Source organism: Chrysoperla carnea, chromosome 3 (assembly GCF_905475395.1).
Source record: "Chrysoperla carnea chromosome 3, inChrCarn1.1, whole genome shotgun sequence".
In the NCBI taxonomy this organism is placed as follows: domain Eukaryota; kingdom Metazoa; phylum Arthropoda; class Insecta; order Neuroptera; family Chrysopidae; genus Chrysoperla; species Chrysoperla carnea.
The window spans coordinates 21,074,240-21,097,508 of NC_058339.1; the positions used below are offsets into that span (position 1 = coordinate 21,074,240).

The 23,269-nt window shown below is 29.2% G+C and overlaps 1 protein-coding gene and 1 non-coding gene across 3 annotated transcripts in view; both read right to left on the reverse strand.

Moving 5' to 3' along the window:
• LOC123294960 (ras-related protein Rab-37-like) overlaps window positions 1-17,213 on the reverse strand; it is a 32,822-nt gene extending 15,609 nt beyond the window's left edge. Inside the window, exons 1-3 of one of the 2 annotated variants that reach the window (XM_044876148.1) lie at window positions 17,130-17,213; window positions 14,728-14,958; window positions 6,029-6,139 (exon numbers count right to left, since the gene is read on the reverse strand). In XM_044876148.1, the coding sequence (XP_044732083.1) occupies window positions 6,029-6,139; window positions 14,728-14,946 (330 nt within the window). In that variant the 5' untranslated portion in view covers window positions 14,947-14,958; window positions 17,130-17,213. Of the gene's footprint in view, window positions 1-6,028; window positions 6,140-14,727; window positions 14,959-16,819; window positions 16,936-17,129 lie in introns of those variants that run through there. The other variant, XM_044876146.1, reaches the window with a different exon arrangement.
• A 1,838-nt stretch (window positions 17,214-19,051) lies between these two features.
• Window positions 19,052-19,212, reverse strand: LOC123297033. The gene has a single exon (XR_006535218.1). It is a non-coding gene; the product is annotated as a U12 minor spliceosomal RNA (small nuclear RNA).
• Between the last annotated feature and the right edge of the window lie 4,057 nt (window positions 19,213-23,269).

A 23,269-nucleotide genomic window follows, 5' to 3' on the forward strand; every position in this document is an offset into this window, starting at 1 on the left:
AGGCAGTGCGATGGTTCTAAAGCTGCTGTGTACAACTCACTGCGAATCGAAGCTACATTCAACTCATAGCAAGAATGCATACCTATAACACTTCTTTCTTGTTTGCATTGCTTAATGTATACATATGTACTCTTTCATACTCTTGGGAGATTTATACTATTCCAAAATGTAAATTAAACAACTAGTATATCTTAATTCTTTAATTTTATTATAATGGTAAAGTTAAATGTAGCTCGCTCCAGATTTTTTTCTATTAAAATCACCTATCTAATCGGTATAGATCACATCACAATAATGTTACTAAATGCACGTTACTATGACTACAGGTGCCATAAATACAAACGAATGTACATTGAATTCTTGTGTGAATGACGTAGTATTTATTAACTTTAGGTTGTATGTACGTAGAACTACGTATATGTTCAATGGTTTTATACAATGAATGTATATACTGACTTCTTTGTCGTATAGCAAAGTAACATTCATTGTATGAAAATTGTGTTATAATACAGACGGTATACTAGAAATGAGTATAGCAAGGTTAAACATGCGTAACCGGATACATGGGTAACCGGATAAAAGGAAAAAGGACGCAATTGGAAGCTTCTCGTTTCCACAGAATAATTTACTTTATAGCCTGGTTCAACCGTCTTTATTTCATTTTGTATATAAGGTAATTTTGACCCAAAAAGTACAAAAATCGGGTGCATTTGTTGACTGGTCGAATAGTTTTTAAGATACGGACTAAAATCGATCCAAATATTGTGATATCTCAGAAACTCTGCATCCAATCATTTAATTAACCAGATTTTCATACTTTTTGGATCGAAATTATCCCATCCACTGAGTTTCATCAAATTCCAAAACACAATTTTTTTCCCGTTTTTCTCGATTTTTGTATCCCTTAAAAAAATTTCAAAAAATCGAAAAATTTTTTTTATTTCCAATTTTGATAAAACTCAGTATATAAGGTAATTTTGACCCAAAAAGTCCAAAAATCGGGTGCATTTGTTGACTGGTCGAATAGTTTTTAAGATACGGACTAAAATCGATCCAAATATTGCGATATATCAGAAATTCTGCATCCAATCATTAAATTAACCTGATTTTTACACTTTTTGGATCAAAATTACCCCATCCATCGAGTTTCAACAAAATTTTTTTTTGCGTTTTTCTCGATTTTTTCAAAGGGGTACCCCTTACAAAAATTGCAAAAAATTTTTTAATAAGTACTTTCAAGTTGCGGACTATAAAGCTATAATGTATGTGTAGCTTTGATCACCCGTAGCTCGAAAACTACCCATTAAAAATCTTTGTGGCCGTGAGAACTTTTGATCAGAACGATCCGAAGAACATTTTAGAGACGAATTGAAAAAGTTCTACAGAAAGCCATTTTCCTATCGAATATTGCGGAGGCCAATTATTAATTTAAAAAAATAAACTAAAAAGACACGCTTCATTAAAATGTGAACTAAAAAAGTACAAAATAATTTAAATTTTCGATAAAAACTGTTTTCGCTATTTAAGTACAACATACCTTAAACCATACTTTAACATACCTTTAGTTAAAATCAAAGGATTTTGTTTTTTCGATAAAATTAATAATATTTTTGACCTACATTTTATTATTATGTCCAAAAATTGATAAGTTAATCAAACATATAAAGCTTATTTACTAATTGCTTTTTCATTTAAAAATAAAAAACCATTTTATTTTTAAATAACGATGGAGTGATATTGTAGGGTACATATTACACATTAATAACATTTTTTATAGAATACCTGTAAAAATAGGATGGTCTAATATCAAAACAAATTGTTTTCAATAAATGTAAAATGATGAGGACGTTAAGTATAGAAATATTGTCCTTTTGACTGATCGATTATATTGTCTCCTTCAGTTTTTAGATAACTTTTTTTTTTCATCTGTCTATCTTTTATATTTTTTGAGAAAATGAATGGAAAGTCTTGCCCTAATTTTTCTCTCACGATATTTTCTAAAAGATACGTTATATTTGACAATTTTACCGTCTTAGCGTATCTTTAAGAAATGAATTTAAAGATATGAATTTGTACTTTTATCCGCAGCGTTAGAAAACAAGTACATAGACGATAGCTTGAGAAATTTTGGGTAGTAAAACACACATAAGTTATATTAAAAATATAACACATCAAGTCAAATAACTGCGATTAATCGACCAAAATAGGCTCGAACCGGAAATTACGATTAATCGTATCACTGGTCCATCGCGATCGACTAGTTGGCCACGAATGTACTGTTGACATGTACTGGATCACTTTACGGCAGTGTTTTTTTTTTACATATGAAAATATTTCAGCAACCCTGATAAAAAAATGATATAAAATTCAATTATGAAAAATTAAATATTAATCTATGTAATAATTTTTACAATTATTTTTGATGAAACTGAATTTATTCATTAATTACACGTGAGGTATTTTTTTAATTTCTAAATAATATAAAAATATTATAGGGAAAGATGTAATACCAACACTCCAAGAGTACAATCTACTATCTTGGTTTATTCTCTAATTTCCATATTGCTCTCTATAAGATACCAATTAGATGAAAAACCGTTTACCAACTAGCAGGTAAATATTCGAATGAATGATTATTTTGTGTACATTTGTTTTTTAGTAAAACAGTTCAGTGGGCTATGTTATATTCCATCTAAATCAATACTAATTTAGTATGACCCATCGTACATTATGATATTACTCCATATAACGAACTAATGTACCATGGATCACACGTTTTTATAAAATTTGATAATTCAAGTATGTAATCCTACTAAATTTGAGTCATAATTTTCAAATTTGTGATCAAAATTAACCTAGCTCCAATAGCTTTCAAGAATTTGGAGTCTTGGTCCCGGAATTAAGCACATAAGTTATAGCTAGCAAAAAACTGACATCGCAGCTGAAAAGAATGACCCAAAATAAGAGGGTTTCAAAAATTACAATGAGATCGGATCAAATTTGTCTGTGTTCTCATAAAAGATTCTGATTTCCTCGAGTCTCTCTGAGTTTCTGAATTACTTAGAAATGTATAACAATTAATATATTAAGTCTTCGAAGACTGTTTGTTGTGTAAGAACAATATTGAATTTCATAGTCACATGCATTCACAAACTTCAGTATACTTATATACTTAGTTTGAATAACTGGAATAACGGTACAGGGCACCTCAATGAAAATTACAAAAGCTTCATTACTGTCTCTCAGCTGGAATTCAGTTTGTCACTCAATCACGCCAGAACGGATCGGGATGAAATTTGGAACAGAGATAGATTATAGTCTGGAATAGCACATAGTTGCTCTATTCCCGATTTTGCTGCTCCAGCAGTTTAATAGCTAATTAGCAAATAAAAGCAACTAAATTTTTTAGATAGAGCCAATTTAGTTTGTGATGGTGGGGGGGGGGTCTAGGGTGACATGGGTCAATATGGTCATAGCGTGGCAACAACTTTAAAGTATATATAAAATTTAAAAATGTCATATTCGTCTATTTTGTTCATGATTTAACCCCATCAACCTGAATCTATCAATTTGTTACATGTTATATAAATCAAATAGCAGACATAGTTTTATGATTAGCTTCCTGTGAGCGTTATAAAGTCAATCAATTTGTAATGAATTTCTACGACTCTTTTGCAAAATCATTATATAATGTATATCCGATTATACATGGCATGTTCTTATAGCGTACATCTATGAAATAAGTTCCTATCTCTGATTGTAGGAAAATCTTTATCAGCTTATCTATATTAATAAAATTTAATGGACATTTCCAGTAAATTTTTCGATGTAACAAAAACCAAAAGACCAAAAAATGATTCTTATAATAAAATATTTACATTTAAAAGTGTTTCACAAAAAATATACTCGCTTAAAAAAATTGTGAGATTAAAACACTTCAAAATACCAAAGAGTTCATAATAATCTGATAAACGGCTTATTCCATTTTGACAGAGCTTTGACGAGCAAGATCGGTATTAGGCCCATTAAAAGCTATATTAGTCAAAATTATTTGAGAAGGTGAGAAACGGAAATAAATATAATAAATAGACATATCATTTTTAAACTTATTATTTATAACCAGTGTGGAAGATAATGGATAGATACCCATCATCGCTTCAACCACATTTCTTTATACCTACACCACATAATCTTAAATTAAACATCTTTGGAAAAAAAGCTTTCTAAAGCGTTTGATGCACTTAATTATTTTCTCCGAGTCATACTTTGTGAGAAAATGTAAAAGATTGAAGCCTTTGGATATAATCAATATAGAAAATATAATACATAAAAAATTTGTCTCGCAGAATCTGCGTAAACTAAGCGAATTGTCTCGTAAGGATAATTTAAATAAAATTCTGTTCAAAGTTTAAATAATTATTAATTGGTAAAAGTTTCAAGTATAGTTATCGATACTATTTTTGAGAAATAATAATTTATTTCCCATTTATTCCCATGTATAATTTTGTTTTTTGTGACTTTTTAAACTAAAAAGCCAACGAAATTAATTCGATAACCATAATATTTTTTCTTTCTTAAATCATTCAAATCTATATACATCTTTATAGTAACTTAATTTTTTTTATTTATCTAGGTATAAACAAGTGCCATGAATGTACGTCCTTCAATTTTCATATTATACAAGTGAAAACAAACAATTGACTGAGTTAATTGTTGAAATACCATGAATAGACAATGTTGATTACTCTATCACATTACACATACATACTAATTTTCCCATATAATGCATACTATACATTACAATTTACGCCTAATTTGCGCCCTCGCGCATGTTTACGAAAAAATGTATCAAACAAAAGCTGTTTTGTTTTCTATAAGGAACATTTTTTACATTTAAACTTTTGTTCTATCTCTAACGGTTTACAAAATAGGTCCTACGGACTCAAGACCTAATTGACCTACGTCGCTCATTTACGAACTCGACGTCACCTTTTACGTCCTAAGTACGCTGTAAAAATTTCAGCTTGATATCTTTTTTTCTTTTTTGTGTTATCGGGTTGACAGTCGGACGGACGGACGGACGGACAACCGAAAATGAACTAATTAGACGATTTTATGAACACCTATACCAAAATTTCGTGCGTACCATCAATATTTATTAAGCGTTACAAACTTGAGACTAAACTTAGTATACCTTGCATATTACATTTATGCATAGTATAAAAATCTAGGAAATAAGGAAAGTATAAATAAAAAGAATTTTCTTTGATTTCATCAACTTGTTGTTTGACTCTAAACAGAAAAAAATGTTTAAATACAATGTTCAACTTTGTATTTAAAGTTAAAATCGTAGTCAGCATACTATAAATTTTTATGTACAATATATTGTGTTTGAATGAAGAGGTTTAATTTAATTCTATAAAAAGAATATAACGACATAGAATCAATAAATCAGGGCAGCAAAAAATACTATAAGATCAATGAATTCAAGGTAAACGCATATTGGAAAACAAATATTCCCAGAAATAATAAAAAATATTCCTACTTATTGAAAATCAAAAATTCCCTATAAGTATGTGTTTTCATAATAGAACGGCGTAAAATGATTCGCGTAGTTTCCTTTTTAAATTGTGATACTTTAACCTTAACTAAAATGAGTACAATCGATCTAAGAATTCGATAATAAAAATAGCAATAATAATTAATTAATTATTTTTTCAGGCTGCCTACAGATTAGGTAGATGCGTTTATGACTCTCTTTTGCATGGTCCTATAAGTACAGTGGCCAAGGACGGTTTGCTCCATATTGGTATTTACGCGCCGATTCCCATTTTTTTCATATTTCCAGTTTTGTTTTAAAAATTTTGAACTAAAATATTCAGAGATGCATCAATTAAGAACTAGACATATTTCAAATTTTTCAAAAATCTATGTTAGTTAAAAACTTTTCATTTCTTTTAACATAAAAATAATCATTGAATCCAAAATATAACATCTACAAATAAATTATTGAAAATAATTCACTTACCGTAAATCCAATTCCTACTGTTGCTGAAAAGCTTCCAGTTTGAAATTTTCCAATATCAAATTGCACTAATAGTGAAGTTTTTCCCACGCCACTATCTCCCAATAGAATCGTCTGTAACAAAAAAAAAAATCAAATATTAACAAAAACAATGATGCAAATTCACCACCAAAATTGAATATATATATACATATTTTTAAATTTGGGTCCCCACTACCGTTCTCATGCATCCTTAATTAGTCGGGCACAACGGTTTTTTTTATTTTCAATAAGGTTTTAACTTCCCTTTAAATAACTTTAATTTCCACCGACTAGTTTTGGAGAAATCTATGAAACCTATCATCTATCCTACGGTTTTCTTATGTTAAATATGCCTACTTTTGATGTCATTTCCCTAAAATTTTCAGAATTGACCTTAGTCCAACTTCATATAAAAAAAACATGCCTTTTATCCAAAATTGCCCTAGCGCTCGACTATCCTTTTATAATATATTCACTGCAATAAAAATGCATAGGATTTTCTTTTGTATCAAAGTAAATAATACATAACATTTGACAAAAAAAAATCTTCTGTACACATTGAAAAATGATATTACCATTTTGTTATGAAAAAAGTTTATAACGCAGTAATTACTAAGCATATATTGTCATTAGTTCAGCAAACAGGCAGCCTCTACTTGTATATATCATCTACATTAATTAAAAATATTTGCAAACAAGGTTATTTTGCAATTTTTATTAAATTTATCGTCATTAATATTAAAATAGATCATAATTATAGTCTGTTTAATTCCGATTCATTCCTATTCAAACTATGAAAGAATTCGTATATTCGGTATAAATAATGCGACCAAACGTTCCATAATACTGGATCTAATCTCATTTTAATAATTAATAAAATAGATCCGCAAAACGACTATTGAGTTAAACATTCTCTTATTTTTGGAACTATGTTCTTTATCGCACGCTATTGTTTCCGATTTGTTTGCTGGTTGGTATAAGGTAAAATCAAAAAAAGTGCAACAACAAAAAAAAAAAAACGATATCAAAAACGGGCATGGTTACCTAGGAAACAAAAACTTTCTCAGTCGATTCAGCTTGCCATGAATTTTTAGAATATGCAAAAAAAATTTACATAATCTGTCAATTTTTTTTGTTCCAATTTTAAGTTTTTTCATTTAAAAGAAAAAAGCGTTGTGAGTTATCAGAAGTTAAAGATAATAGAGATAATTTAAAGTAAGTAGAAGGAAATTTTATGTTACGTCATAATAAATATCCTGATCAAAACAAATGTAGGTAATGTTCGATCTAATTACCAATTTTCAAAATCAGCTATTTTGAGTTCCTAAGATAGAAAACCCTAAACAAACAATATGGATCAATTATGGAAGTGGTTGTCTGAAAATAATGTCATAATCACGCACAGGCTGGGTTTCATAGGTGGGCATGAAGCCACGGATGCCTTGGCCTTGAAGACAAACATTGATAATTGGTTAAGTGTTAATAGATTCATTACTGCCTGCTATGCTTTATAGATTTCGAGAAAGAGAGAAATGTTTTCGTGTAAAATCGCCTCCATATTTGCCCCCCCCCCTCTCTAGATATGGCTCTCTCCTAGTTATAATATTTACCTAGTGACTTTATTAATAAAATAATTTTCAATTTTCTAACAAATGGTTATATGTTGAAAACAAAAACAATTTAGAAACTTTATATTATAATGTACCTACGGAATAAATATATTAATTATAATTTAATTTTCATAAAACTATACCAGTTCCTATATCTATTTATCTATGTAATACCTCGGTAGAGATTTGGATGCTTAGGGGTGAAGGTATAGGTGTAATTTTAAACAAGTTGATTTAAAAATGACTTTTCAGAAAAACGTCAAAAACTTTTCATATGCAATGAAAACACAACACTATTTATAACGATATAAACTTTAATGATAATTATAGTTAAGGAACTGACAATGACTTTTATCAAAATAAATATTAGTTTCAAAAATTCAAAAGACACACTTTTGTAAAAAAGCGTGGGTTGATTTATTTCAATTATTATACATATTTTATTGTATAAAAGTAAAGTCATTGTAAAATATCTAAAAAGCACCCCTCAATTTTTATACTTTTTGGATTAAAATTACCCACCACTGAGTTTCATCAAATTCAAAAACGAAAATCTTTTCCAGATTTTCTCGATTTTTTCAAAGGGGTACCCCTTAAAAAAATTGCAAAAAATCGATAAATTTTTTTAACTCCAATTTCGCTAAAACTCTTTATATAAAGTAATTTTGACCCAAAAAGTACAAAATTCGGGTGCATTTTGTTGACTGGTCGAATAGTTTTTGAGATACAGACTAAAATCGATCCAAATATTGCGATATCTCAGAAACTCGGCATCCAATCATTAAAATAACCTATTTTTATACTTTTTGAATCAAAATTACCATCCACCGAGTTTCATCCAATTCCAAAATGTACTAAAAAATACGCAAAACAAAAATGAGTTTGACCTTTTAGGAGCTACGATGCCACAAATGAATCGATTAAACATGATTTTGTGTCAGGGGTTTCTTTTAAATTTATATGTTAATATTATTTTTAATATGTAATCAGTTTATTTAAAAATCAATCTGTAGATATTTTTAATATGTATTGAATTGGTGGATCTTCAGTTCTAAAACCAAGTAATATAAGCCAATATGTTACCTATAGTAAAAGATAGTAAAAATAACATATATAAACAAACTGATATTTACCAAATATATATAAAAGGCTTAGAAATTTAAGTATCAAACATTCATGAGCCATAAAAGGGAGGCGAAATTTATGATTTTATTTTTCATTTTGTCGAAATAAAGTTTTTTTCGACAATGTTTCCTAAGATATATATTTTAGAAAAAAATCAAAAAATTTGCAAGTGATGAAAAATTGTAAAAAACTGAACCTTTTTGAAAGCGTTCGATGGATGTGAACTTCCCACAATTTGTTTGCTCGTATATAAAACCTCTTAGTTAAAATTATTAAACTTACATTTATCAATCCATCAAACGGTATATAAAAAGAATCATAGAAGTTTCATTGTGGGATAACTTAGATAGCTAGTAAAATATACCGGATGGTTCCAGTTATAACAACAGGAGTTTATCAAATGGCAGAAAACGTATCTCTATAATATTGGCAATCATAGGGACTGCCGATAGAAGTGAAAAGCTAGAACTTTTAGTATAAAGATTTGAAATTTAATAATATTTGAATTAAAATTATCAACATCAATCTGGTTTTCACATCTATTGACAATCCGAGCAACAATTATATGCATGTTTATATGGTTTTTTATTATTTAAATATATTACGGGCTGTACAAGATTATGATAAAATATAAATACAATTCAATAGAAATAACAATTAATTATACAATCATCGATTTGTGGATAGTATTTGTATTTACATAAATTTCAATGTACTTGTTCGTGTCGATGACGCGAACCCATACCATTTACCCCTACCAAAAAGTGCCCAACGTCGCTAAAGAAGTTTTCGCTTCAAAAACGATACTACTGTGAATATTTTCACTTTTGGGATAAAGTCAGTCGGAGATTCTTTTTTCTCGTATCGCGGTAACGGCAAACCCATGTTTTTATCATAGTTTTCGTAATTTATCATCATAAGCCTTAAAGAGTGTTGTGGATCCTTAGCTCATACGGTAAGTATATTAAGAAATTATTTTAACGTTTAAATTATTTCAGCCATTTGATGAAATCTTGCTGTTATAACTTGTATCATCCTGTAGTATTTATAATTCTAATTAGAATGATAATTTGTTTTATTCATGTAGGTATATCTAGATGCTGTGATGTTATAAAATAATGGAAAAAGTGTTAAACAACCAAATATGGAATATAATGCATTGAATTATGGATTTAAATTTATTTCAAACCATAAATAGAGAATCATTAGTCGAGTGATGTTAAAAATTAAAGAAGAATCATTTCGAGGAATACACAAGCACGCTCATTTTAATTTCATGTAAACAACGAATTGTATAATTAAGAGGCACTATACTTTCTTTGTAATAGGGTATGATGTAGTAGTAAGGATACAAAGTATTTTGGTTCATTCCCTATTTTCTCAACAGAATTTGATAACTAATGGATAGCTATTATATCACGACAATATTGGGTTACTAAAAGGCACGCAACGAATAGAATGATTGTCCATGTGCGTTTATTTTCAAGAAAAATGAATATAACATATTTTAGTGTTTCAAAATACCTACCTACTAAATTATTTTTTTTTACTACACGTTTATTTACCTATTGTATTTTGTGATTTAAATCAAATTCCATCTTAATTAATAGGAGAGGAGTGGCAGTTTTTAAATAACCTGCAAGAAAATCCTCTGATTTCACACAAACAACGTGCCTATTACCTATGTTAAGGTTATGGTTGTAGGATGGGATCATCAGAAGATTTTTCTTTTCTGATTATTCTAGCTAAGTAAAATCTAGAATAATCAGAAAGAAATTACAGTTTGGCTGATACTTACTTACTTACAATGTGCAGTACGCCACCAAATGAGCAGCGAGTAACATAGACAATAAGAGTAATTACGATTAGCTAATTCATCAGGGGCGTAGTTACTGCCGTATTAATGATTCGGGGCCCCCCGAGCTACAGAGGCCCCTTACGTATGCAAGCAAAAATTATTAAAATGTTATCCACAATGTCACCTAAGTATTGTCTTCAGATTTAATAAATCAATTTTCCGAAAAAAGGCAAGAAAAGTGTATATTTAATTTGAATTGTTTGGCTAGCTCAATTTCTAGGAGGAAGTGATAACTTATAATCAATAAATATTTATTTTAATTTAATACAAGCAATTTTGTTTCTTTTTGAGAAATCTTTACCCTTCATTTGGGCCTGCCAAATAATTTGTTACGGGGCCCCTCCAAGGCGAGCTACGCCACTGTAATTCATACTGATGATGACTACTTGGTATTCGAAATACGTTTTTATATAATACAAAAATTAATCTAGGAAATTGGGGCAAAAATCGAAATTTATTTCGAAATATCCTAGAGTTCTCATCTTTGATAATATTTATATGGATAGTTCTTCTTATTTAAAGTAATAAATTTCCGATCGCAATTACAAACATACATAAATATTAAATATCAGATACATACAGATAATTAGAGTATTTAAATAAAAAAGTTATTAAAAAAATATAATAATTATAACATCATTGTAGGTAGTTAATTATTTGTTGTTTTGATTGAACTTGTCTATTAAAATCAATAATAAAATTGTATATATTAACTATTTATTATTTATCAAACCTGTCAGTAATGTATGTTACTGACAAATAAACACCTCTTTTGTAATTTGTATGTATATTTTAAATAATATGCATACATTGTGTCACAGAACTTAAATCGGATGATCTTGTCTGGATTTCTCTTTTCATACCATTATGGAACACAGTGATGAGGTATCAGAGATAAATAAGAGAATAAGACCGAGAGAATAATAATGCCCACATTTCAAATTTCGCGGTAAAACAATGTTATCACACTTCAGTCTTTACAGACAGATACGCTTGGGCGGTGTAAACGCTAAGAAATTGTTGATGCAAAGGTTCTTATGTATAGATTTTTGATAACACAAGCAAATTTGATCTTATTGGAGTTTTTTTTAAAACCGACTAATTTTGGGACATTCTTTTCAGCTGTGATGTTAGTTTTTCACTAGCTATCCCTTATGTGGCTAATTCCGGGACCAAGACTCCATATTCTTGAAACCTATTAGAGCTAGGTTAATTTTGATCTCAAATTTGAAAATTATGACTCAAATTTAGTAGGATTACATACTTGATTTATCAAAATTGGATAAAATTTGAATGAGATAGAGCAAAATTAAATTTTTTTATTTCTGATGACGTCATGATCTTTATTTATTTTCAACAAAATTTTGATTTTCAACATTTATCAGTTCCTTATGCAAAATACCCCAGTATCATTTTGGTAGATCACAGTGACAATCAAAATATTAATGAAAGAACTACATTCTGCTACATTCTGTACATACCCAAACAATGTATTACGTATACAAAATATAATGTATCTGTTATACAGATACATACATACATACATAATAGATATTGTATAGGCACTTTTGTTGTTTTTTAGTACAAAAGAGCTAAATGAATATAAAAAAAAAAGTTTAAAACTAACAAATGCAATCATTCATGCACTGTATAGAGTGATTTTTAATAAAATTCTTTCAATATTCAATAAACACTATCTACAGATTTTATAAAAAAACAAACTAACTACGGCGTCCATTTAGTGATCAGCGATACCATAATCAAGACGAAGATCATCATCTTGATATTGGTCTTGATCTAGAGGACTGAATCTTCGTATTGGTATTGCATTATGAAATTCCCAGAGGGAATTTTTAAAATGGGGGCGATTTTGAAAATCTCCAGTTTTACATATTTCCGCGATTATCTCGCGAACCAGTTATGAAATTAACACATGACTGGGCTTATTCAACGTAATAAAAAAAACTGGAAAAAGCTAAATGAACAGAATCTGAAAAGTGGATAAAACACATAATTTATCTATAGAGATAATGATCGTTTCAGCATAAGCTGCAGTACATGTTCGAAGAATAATCTATGAAGGCTAACAAGACCTTTTTTTAATGTTTTTCCCCCTCTAGGAAGTTAGTCGTGTGGACTACAAGATTCGCACTCACACGACTTCAGTACCATTATGTACCTCCAGTTTTTATAGTTTCAGTCTCAGCTTATAACATTAGCCGACCTTTTTTTGATAGCTCGCATAATAAGTGCGTATATTGAAAAAAAATAAATACAAAAAACTACTCCGTTGACCTTCGATACAGTGTATAAGTCCATATTTTCATGAAAAATATACGGTAGAATATAAAAACAATAAACAATAAGTTATTGCCTAATCATGCCAATTGACGTCACTACAAAATAATAACAGAATTGACGTCACAATCTAGTTATAATAAAATTTAATATACTTTAAAATGAATTAAACAGAATTTTGTGTAAGTCCAATGTTGGCTACCATTACAATATAACATTTTACCAATACAATACAATAAATGAATGTTAAAATATAAAAGGATTAAGGCATAGGGCACACCATATGAGTGACAGTTGTTACTTTTTTATGCGTCAATCGTAAATAGAATGAAAAGAAAAGAATATACAATAGTCTTTTGTTTGCAGAAAAAAAATTCTGTTTGCAAATGTCACGTATTAGTTTTACTTTAAAAATTATTTGACGTTAGTTTAAATATTAACTTCAATGAAAAATTCATTCCTTTTTAGCCTTGCAATATTCTTACAATACCGCGTGAATTGTAGTTATACAAGTCACAAAAAATTATTTGTACTTGTATAGTGTACGGCTTCTATTGGTAAAACACGTTCGAACTAGCGAATCATAATAAACGGTAGGATACATCGAGGGAGGGAGAGGTTCCAAAGTAGCCAGAATTTGGCGAGTTAAAATTGAAATCATCAGTAGAAATAATTCAGAAGACTACCCTATATTAGAGTCATTTAACATATAGTACAAGTGCCGAATTAGAGTCAACCTACACTCATCTGTTTACGGAAGGAAAATTACTTTTTATGAAATGTAAGATAAGAGAAATATCACTGTAATGGGTTGTCTGAACTACTTTTAGTAAAAATCGCTGAACAATATCAATTTTGAAAACAAATACCACCATAAGAAATATCCCTTATTTCTTTGAAATCACCCATAACAGCAACTCATCAGCTTTACCTCCTCAACTTGGATAATAATGTGTCTTTTTGGTACGATATTAGCAACTTCAAAACTGTCAGGCAATTCCAATTATGATTGCCTGACAATTATGAAGTTTCTTATAACGCACCAAAACGACGCATTATTGTCCAAGTTGAGGAGGTAAAACTGTATATAAATATATAAAGGTCCTGAAAAACGAATTCAAAAATATTGTCTTAAAATGATTTTAAAATCAGTTTTTTTTCGGAAATGCAGTAACGCAATCAATCCCAGTTACCAGGCCTACTTCATTCTTAATTTTTATATGAAAAGAGATACAAAATACAGCCGTTATGAAATTAAAAATTTTTTTTTTTGACTTTGCTGACTTATTATTTCAAGACATAAAATGATGCAATTATACATATTATGGTATAATACAATTATGGTGGAAGCGCAAGTCAATACATTGAACATATCCCTTTTTCGTATTAACTGGATAAACCCATCACCTCCACCATATTTATTCTATACCTACAATTATAACATTTTGAATTATAAATGTATAAGTAAGTATAAATTGAAAAATAAATTGCTATTGATAGAAATTTTCCTAAAAAAATTAGCAATATCCTTGTAGTAAAATTAGTGAAAACTTTGTAAAATACCATTTTAACTTTCCCACTTGTTCCCTTACCAATGCTTCCCCATATAATACGACACTTTATACGCCTAATATTAAAAAGGAACAGATGATAAATAAATTTATTATTATAAACACTAATAACAATATTTGCTCTTGAATTATTATATTAAATATGACATCTACAATATTAACTGTAACATGGTTGTAGGTATAATACATAGATAGATACAAAATACTTAGGTACATTACCTTATGCACAATCTGTTCAGTTTCATCAAGCGTTTCCTCTTCACATAGGCGTAACACCTCCGCAGGGGGCTTATAGTTGCGGTATCCTGTTGGTGAGGGTGTTTTTTGTTCACTCACACTTGTACCCCCTTTCACACCATCATTTACAGATAATGACGTCATTGATTCTTGTTGTGTTTCAAATACTTCATCCTCTAGACTGTCGTCTGTTGAGCCCATTCTGGATACTGACTACAGGAATATATACAAAAAATAAATAAGGATGTATACTTCTGTTTAAAAAAATTTTCTTAAGTTTTTACATTTAATATTATACAATTAATTAATTATAAGGGTAAAAGTTATTAATTGAAATTATATGAAACAACGTTAATTAAAAGAAAGAAATATACAAAAACTTCGATGAAGACAACGGTAAACATCTGTATACTATTAAGTTTTCCTCAGTTTTATTAGATCCCTTGTTGATACTTAAAGACTAAGAGCACATGCTAAAAATTTTCGGGTGAAATGACCTATCAGGAATCATGAAAAAGATGCTCCTACATGTAAAAGTAACTTTAAGCACCAGTTATGCGCGGTACAGTTGAGTATAGGTGAGACTACCAATGTCGCACCTCTTGATGTCTCACCCCTGTACCAGCAAATATATACGGATTCGCTGGATACTTACTCTGCATAAGTATTCGAAGCGATACATACCGTACAGAAATAAGAAATAAAATTTTTGGTCTCCCGCCAATTTGCAAAGCCCTACGTGATTTAGTAATAAAATTTTTCGATATCTGGCGTAGTTTTCAAAATTAAAAAATTGAAAATTTTGTTAAATTATTCAGCTTTAATTATTTCGAAAACCAAGGCACATATCGAAAAATTATATTCTTATTTTTCGTCTACATTCATGAAGTTATAACAAAATTCATCATCAAAGTTGAAAATAAGATAAAAATAATTTCAACCCTAAATCTACCCTACTCTTATATCCCTTATATGGACGGAGACACTTGGTGTTTTTTCTATTCTATGCCATTGCATATATATTTATTTACTTTCTATTAAAAAGTTTTTTTTTTTTTAAATTTGTTTTCATTCATTCCAAGTGAAAATTATCAAAAATTTTCAAAATGTGTCGTTTTTTGAGATTCTTCGATAAGAGCCAATGTAATATACATCGATTTTCAATGACTTTGCACAGATACCTATGCTGAAATTTTAACCACATATTCTTTGAGTAAAAGTCTGCCTATAAAAAAATTTTGAGCTTTTAAATCAAACATTGTTGTCATGCTCATACATCCTTAAACTAAAAAAATAATTTTTTTATTCTGAAAAGCAGATTGAAAATAGCACAACATATTATCCAAAAACTTTAAAACATAATTTCAAAGTTTATTATGCTTCCCATGAACTCTAGATACCATCAAGATAATATAATAAAACGGTTTTTAGTGTCTTCTGTAAAGTTTACGAATATAGAATTGGCGGCTTTGCAAATTGAGGTAACGATATGTAAAAATATTCCCTTTAAAAATATTTTCAGTTGCTACTACCTATTTGTGTAACTGTAATTATTTAATTAAATGAAGGAGCTACAAAAAACTAATCTCTCTGTACGGGGGACGAGGCCAGAGCTACCGTGGATGCTAGTTAAATATAAGATATTTAATTTAACCATTTAGTTTTAATTTTACAGAAACTATGTAGTAATTAATAATTATGTTTGTAGTAGAAAGGTAGTAATTTATTGAGTTTTTTCTAAAATGCCACTTTGCGGGAGGATGTTGAACTAACGAGAAACGAATACTAAGTATACCCACAAACAATGTAACAGGTTGTAAATTTAAAAAAACATATTTATATGAAACTTTAAATGTTAAAATTAATCAGAATGTCATTAACGAATGCCATCTATGTGCATTTTCCTCTACTAACAAATAATAATTTCATCAATAAATTGTTTATAGTCATCAAATATAAAATATCATCAAACAGTATGAAAATGGTATTAACAATATGGAAAGGAAAACATCTACATTACCCAAGCTCAAAAAAAAATCTCAATAAAAACAATAATTTATGATGTAAATCTTACCAAAACTTTCATTTTGATTGTGTCTTATGAATTTATTGCTTTAGAAATCAAATCAAACACACACCCATAACAAAATATTCGAAATTTTCTAAGAATGAAAAATGATGAGAAAAGTTTTCAAAAATTAAAATAATATATCAAATCATGCAACATTTATAAAACACATGTTATGAAATTGTCGAGTACGATGAAAGAAGAAAATTTTTCTGAAGACATTTAATAGAAATGCACAAACACAATTTTAATCATATCTGGATAATACACTTTTTGTAAACATTGAAAACAGCGGCATTTTAATTAACTCTCCTACCCATTCTTAGTCTGAATAATGCACATTAAGAAAATTGAAAACAATTTTATTCAATTCGATAGAAATTCGATAAAAAAATTATTTATTGTCACTAAGATGTATATAAACTTTTTCGTTGTATTAAAAAAGAAAAACTGTTTGAGAGAACAAGATCAATGGAGAAGAGAATTTTATTATTCAGGTTATGGTACACGAAAATTATTTTCACAACAATATAAGCTATATACAAATTCTTATACACACGAGAAGGATAAAAAATTAAAATAGGTTATGTCATGAAAAGAGCTAGTAATATTCTCAATTGATTATGTTAGAAAGAGTAATCAATATGATATACCACTAGATAAAGATGTAAATATAGCTCCCATTGTAAAGGAAAAAATATGTTTTGAAATGTATCACAAATAAAGATGAAAGATAATCACTTTCGAAACCATCAAAAAATGTATTGGAAAAAAAAGGATAGCATCATTAGGGAGAAATAACGACACATGACCTTTTTCATTCAAATATTGTGGGTTCATTCTAAATTGAGAACTTTAATATTTAACCTGTTGTGTGAAACTAAAAGCATTCATGAAAAGTAAACGGCTTTTCCGCATAGACAAACACTGCGGTAAGATCATTAAACTTTAACACCATAATAACAAATAAAGTATAATTTTACTTCCCCAGTCCTACTTTCTATTTTTCATAGAAATTTATTTTCTATTACCCCGACTATACAATGGCGTGGGTTATCTGTTTGACCGATATGTATGTATACTCCATCTGTTCGGAACTAGCTTCTAAACTACGTATCATAATTTGACAAATAAGGTATCGTTAGAAGAGTCTTGATCGCCCGCTGGTTATAAACTATGCAGCGTCACTTTAAATGGAATATGGCGCCTTCTAGAGGACAAAGTTATGATCGAAAAACAAATTTCGATTTAATTATAGTGTGTTTGGTATCAAATTAAAGGGCGTAATTAGCACTTTTCACAAATATATCTATTGTTATACCAAATAACGAAATTATAACCGCAAATTAGTTTTAAATGTATGTATTTTCGTCTGTACCCACATAGCCTATAAACTACTTATCATAATTTGACAAATAAAGTATGATTAAAAAGCGTCTTGATTGACTGCTTTTCGCAAACTTTTTGAAGCCTGATCCATTACAATAAGTTCCTTAATTAGGGCAGTTAAAAACAGAGGAAGTTAGGGAAATGAAACAGAACAAGTGAAAACAAACAATTGACTGAGTTAATTGTTGAAACACCATGTATAGACAGTGTTGATGCGCAATCGTTTGTTTTTTTTTTTTTATGTCACGTAAATAACAAAAGATATTCACTTTTAAATAGACACACACACAACTGATATTCCTATATTAATACATACTATAAAATTTGCACCTAATTAACGCCCTCGTGGGTAAACAGTGATGTTTACAAAAAAATGTTTCAAACAAAAGTTTTTTATTTTTTTATAAGGAACATTTTTTACATTTAAACTTTTGTTCTATCTCAAACGGTTTACAAGATGGGTCCTACGGACCCAAGACCCAATTGACCTATGATGCTCATTTACGAACTTGAGCTCACTTTTTACGTCCTGAGTACGCTGTAAAAATTTCAGCTCGGTATCTTTTTTCGTTTTTGAGTTATTGTGTCCACAGACGGACGGACGGACAACCGGAAATGGATTAAATAGGTGATTCTATGAACACCTATACCAAAATTTTTTTCGTAGCATCAATATTTTTAAGCGTTACAAACTTGGGACGAAACTTAATATATACTATGTATATTTCATATATACATGGTATAAAAAGGGCATCAATGTTAAAACAGCAAATCTACTGTTTAAACAGTAGGTTTGGTAACATTACTGGCAGTAATATCCCATAATTTTTGTTCTTTATTATATTAAATGAGGCAGATCGCTATCACTCGAATAGTCTATAAAGTAGATAGACCACTCTAGAGGACGACCTGGACCTCTACAAAAATTATTAAGTCCTAGACAAAATATGCCAGGTAAAGCCAAGCGTTACCATGGCTTAATATTTTCCTTACTCATTAGTTTAAGGCACGAAGAATGAATGATAAAATAACGCTATTTATACTACGATCTTCATCGTACCACTTGTGAGAGCATCAATATACCGTACACGCATGCGTTTCTATACCGTAGCGAGTAGTGTTTTCTGTCTATCATTCATATAACATAACTTCAAATAGAGTAGTATCGTGTTTCGTGTATCAAAACAACATGAATCGGAGTTGTTTATTTAACATAACACTCAGTTTTTTTGTATTTAATTCAAAGATACAAGAATAACTTCGTTTATTTATAATATGTCTAACTTTTTAAGGCGTTTATTTAATTGTTTTGCATTCAACATAATCTTTTAAAAAACTGCTTATTTGAAAACAATATTATTTATTTAATATATTAATTTCCATGAAAAATTTTGTTGTGTAAAATTATATTTGAATGCGTTAATATAAAAGCAAGTAAATTTTATTTTAACCTTGAAACAAAGTATTTTTAGAACACGAAATTTTTTTTATGAAATAAAATAAGCAAATTTCTTTTTAAGTTTGATAATAAAATTCACGGATCTAATGTGATTACATTACATTTTTTTCGCAGATCCCAAATATAACAATCAAGAACGGCATACAATCAACATTTTCCAAATTTTGTATTCATACAAAATAAATCTAACAACCAGACAACAGGAACGATATTAAAAAATAGGCACCATATCACAGCTTGCCTAAAGCGATATAGTCATTGAATACTCAATAAACTTGAAACAAAGCTATATTTTAACTGTAGCCTCTTCCTCCAGCCCTCGATTCTTGAGCCCATACTGATTTTTAACCCTCTAACAAGTGAAATTTACAAAGCCTTCTCCAAACTGAACCGATTTTGAAGATCATATTGCATATTTTTTAGTTGTTGCGAGTACGGAAACCTAAACTAGAACTTCAAACATAGCTAAGACACTCTCCATTAAATTACCTTTCAAACTAAACAAAAAAATCAAAATCGGTTCATCTGTTTAGGCGCTACGATGCCACAGACAGGCAGACACACACGTAGCGATCTAACTTATAACCCCCCTTTTTTTTAGTTCAGGGGTTAAAAATAAACACTTCCGTTTTTGTTGGAAGCGATGGAAATTCAAATACACTCAAAAATACGTCTTCTTCGTGATATAAAGAGATTATTATGTGCCGTTCACACCAAATTTTTTTTTTTGATAAGTTCAATATTACACTATGATTGTGTATTACTTACTTGACTTCATCACTGCTAAATTGATAACCTTGATTTTTTTTTTCATATTTGGAAGTTTATTACTCTTACTTCAGCAAAATAGCTTATTTAAAATTTAATTTATTTCAATAACTTGATATGGTAATCCTTTGAAGTTCTTACTTATAAAATTTTCTTGTTTAAAATAACAAATATAGAAGTGTTATTCAAATTATTAAGTATACGTAGGTATACACAAAATCAGAGATTAACGAGTTGATGTTCAGGTTAAAACAAGTTCTAACAAAAGCTACTGAAAATTTTTTATTGTACCATAGTTTATTATTAATTATATATTCGCACCATGCATGAGTTTTATTTCAAGAGTTTCCATGGTAATGACACATTAGGTACTTTATTAATACAATAAGATATGATGAAGAAATATAAGTATATGATTCGTATATATTTAAAAATTATGATTTATGCAATTTCAAACAATTTCTAATCCAACAAGGTTACCTAATTGGTTATTAACCAATAATTTTTATTTGAAATTTACTATACCAAATACATGTAAACAATTTAAAAAGTTTACATTTTGTAAATTTCATAAGAGAACAGCAGTGCGGTTTTTTAAAGTCATTCAACATTAAAAATAAGATGCCACTTTGTTTTTATAGCTAAGACTCTGTAACGTCCTGGTGATTCTTCTTTCTTATTGATCTTATTGATCAAAGATCATTTAAATCCATGATTACCATCTCGCATACATTGCTTTGATTTCACTGATAAACATTACTCTTAGAATCAACAAGATTAACCTCAGCTTTAACACAAGAAATTGATTTTTTCCGGGTTCATCACAACTCCCCTCACTACCCGTCAATTTTAATAATATGTCATCCCTCTATTTTATAAATGTGAAAGAAAGGATGTTTATTTGTGTATTTGTTACTTCCCATTTGTACCTGTGACCCCGCAATTTTCACCTGTACCACGCGAAACTGATGGAATGGTGCTTAAACTTACTTTTACATCTCTTTCAACATAATTTCTGGTGGGTCATTTCACCCGAAAAATTTTAGCATAGGCTTATAGTCGAGAATCTATATTACCTTATGTAGGTTTTTCAGAAAATATAAAAGATTAGGAAAAGTTTTTACATACAAATCTATCAAAAATTATACACCCGAACTTTAGACTGACCTATATTTTTTCTCTAAAATGTATAGTTTTCAAGTAAATTGCAAAAAATTATGGAAATAAGTTCATAATCGTTGATTTTTCCAAAATAACTCTTTCTTTCCTGCGCATAATAAAAATTTTTTTACAGGTAAAAAGCTTAAACTTGGCATAGGTGTTGTCTTGAAAACTTCAGTAAATCATATGAAATTTCATTGAATTTGATAGAAATAATAACTCAGTCGTATTGACAAAATGACTTAGTCGTAGCCGTATTGAATGAATATCAATAAATAAAACATTACTTAAAAATTTTACTAAGAAGCAATTTAAGATGATTTTTCAATGCAATAAATTCAGCAAATACCTCGTACTACACCACATGTTAATAAGTTCATAATATAACTTATGTTATACATGAACTTCGTCGTAGCGAAGTTTATCAAATCGTTTATGTTCGGTTTTATAATGACGTGATATAACATACACACTCACACAAATGCACGTACTTATGTTATAAATACTTGTGTACCGTTGTATTTATCTCAATATATTGTAGACACTGAATGTGGAATCATTCATTTATTCGATTGTATTTTATGTAAACAGTAAATGATTGGAGTATACGTAATTAAAATACAAATGTGTACCTATTATCTCAATCAAAGAGTAATTTGAAGTAATTTTTTTTGAGTCACCAACATTAATCTTAAAAAAATTACTTGTTTCTGGTGAAAAATCATTTTCTAAGGTCATTTTGACCCGACTTATTAATTTCAAAATATCACGACAACCAATTTTTCTGGATTTGAGTTTCGTTACTATAGGATTGATATCTTGAAAACCATAAATCTGAGCGCATTTTATCCAACGGGAGCGTTTTCGCCGTATCCAAATTAGCTTAAATCCATGTTTTTATCAAAATAGGAGACAAAATCGATTTTTCGAAATTCTTCGTTTTAAGGGGTACCCCTTTGGAAAAATTCGAAAAATCGAAAAACATTATTTGTTTCTGATAGTCATGAAAATCATTTTCTAAGGTCATTTTGACCCAAATATTACAAAAATCGCATCCATTTGAATGCCCGACTTATTAATTTCAAAATATCACGGCAGCCAATTTTTCTGGATTTGAGTTTCGTTACTATAGGATTGATATCTTGAAAACCATAAATCTGAGCGCATTTTATCCAACGACATGTTTTTTAGTTTTTTAAAACTATTATTAATAGAATACTATTGCACTAAACTATACATATATAAATGATGTGGACTTTAGTTGACATTCAACGATTGTAAATGTATGTATGTGTGAACTCAATAGTGTCAAATAATGATGGTACTAATAGGTTGGTGTTGTACAGACAAAGATATGTAGCTAGATAGTAAATAGTCAGTCAGTCACTACTCACTACTCTAGACATCACATAGACAATAAAAACGTTGACATACAATGAACAAAGCAGAAGTGAATAGATAATAGATTTAGGACTTTATAGGTTGAATTTGTTGTTAATGTATGGAATTATGGATACATACATGTTTGTAGGTAGCCTAGACAGGCGTGTGCCATTCAAAACTTTTGAATTATTTTATTAATCAAATCTACACATGATTTGTTGGAAAACTTCTGGCCGCACTATCCAGTCCATTAATTGGCTCAATTACTCCCATTTTTGTCATGTTATCCAGTTCTT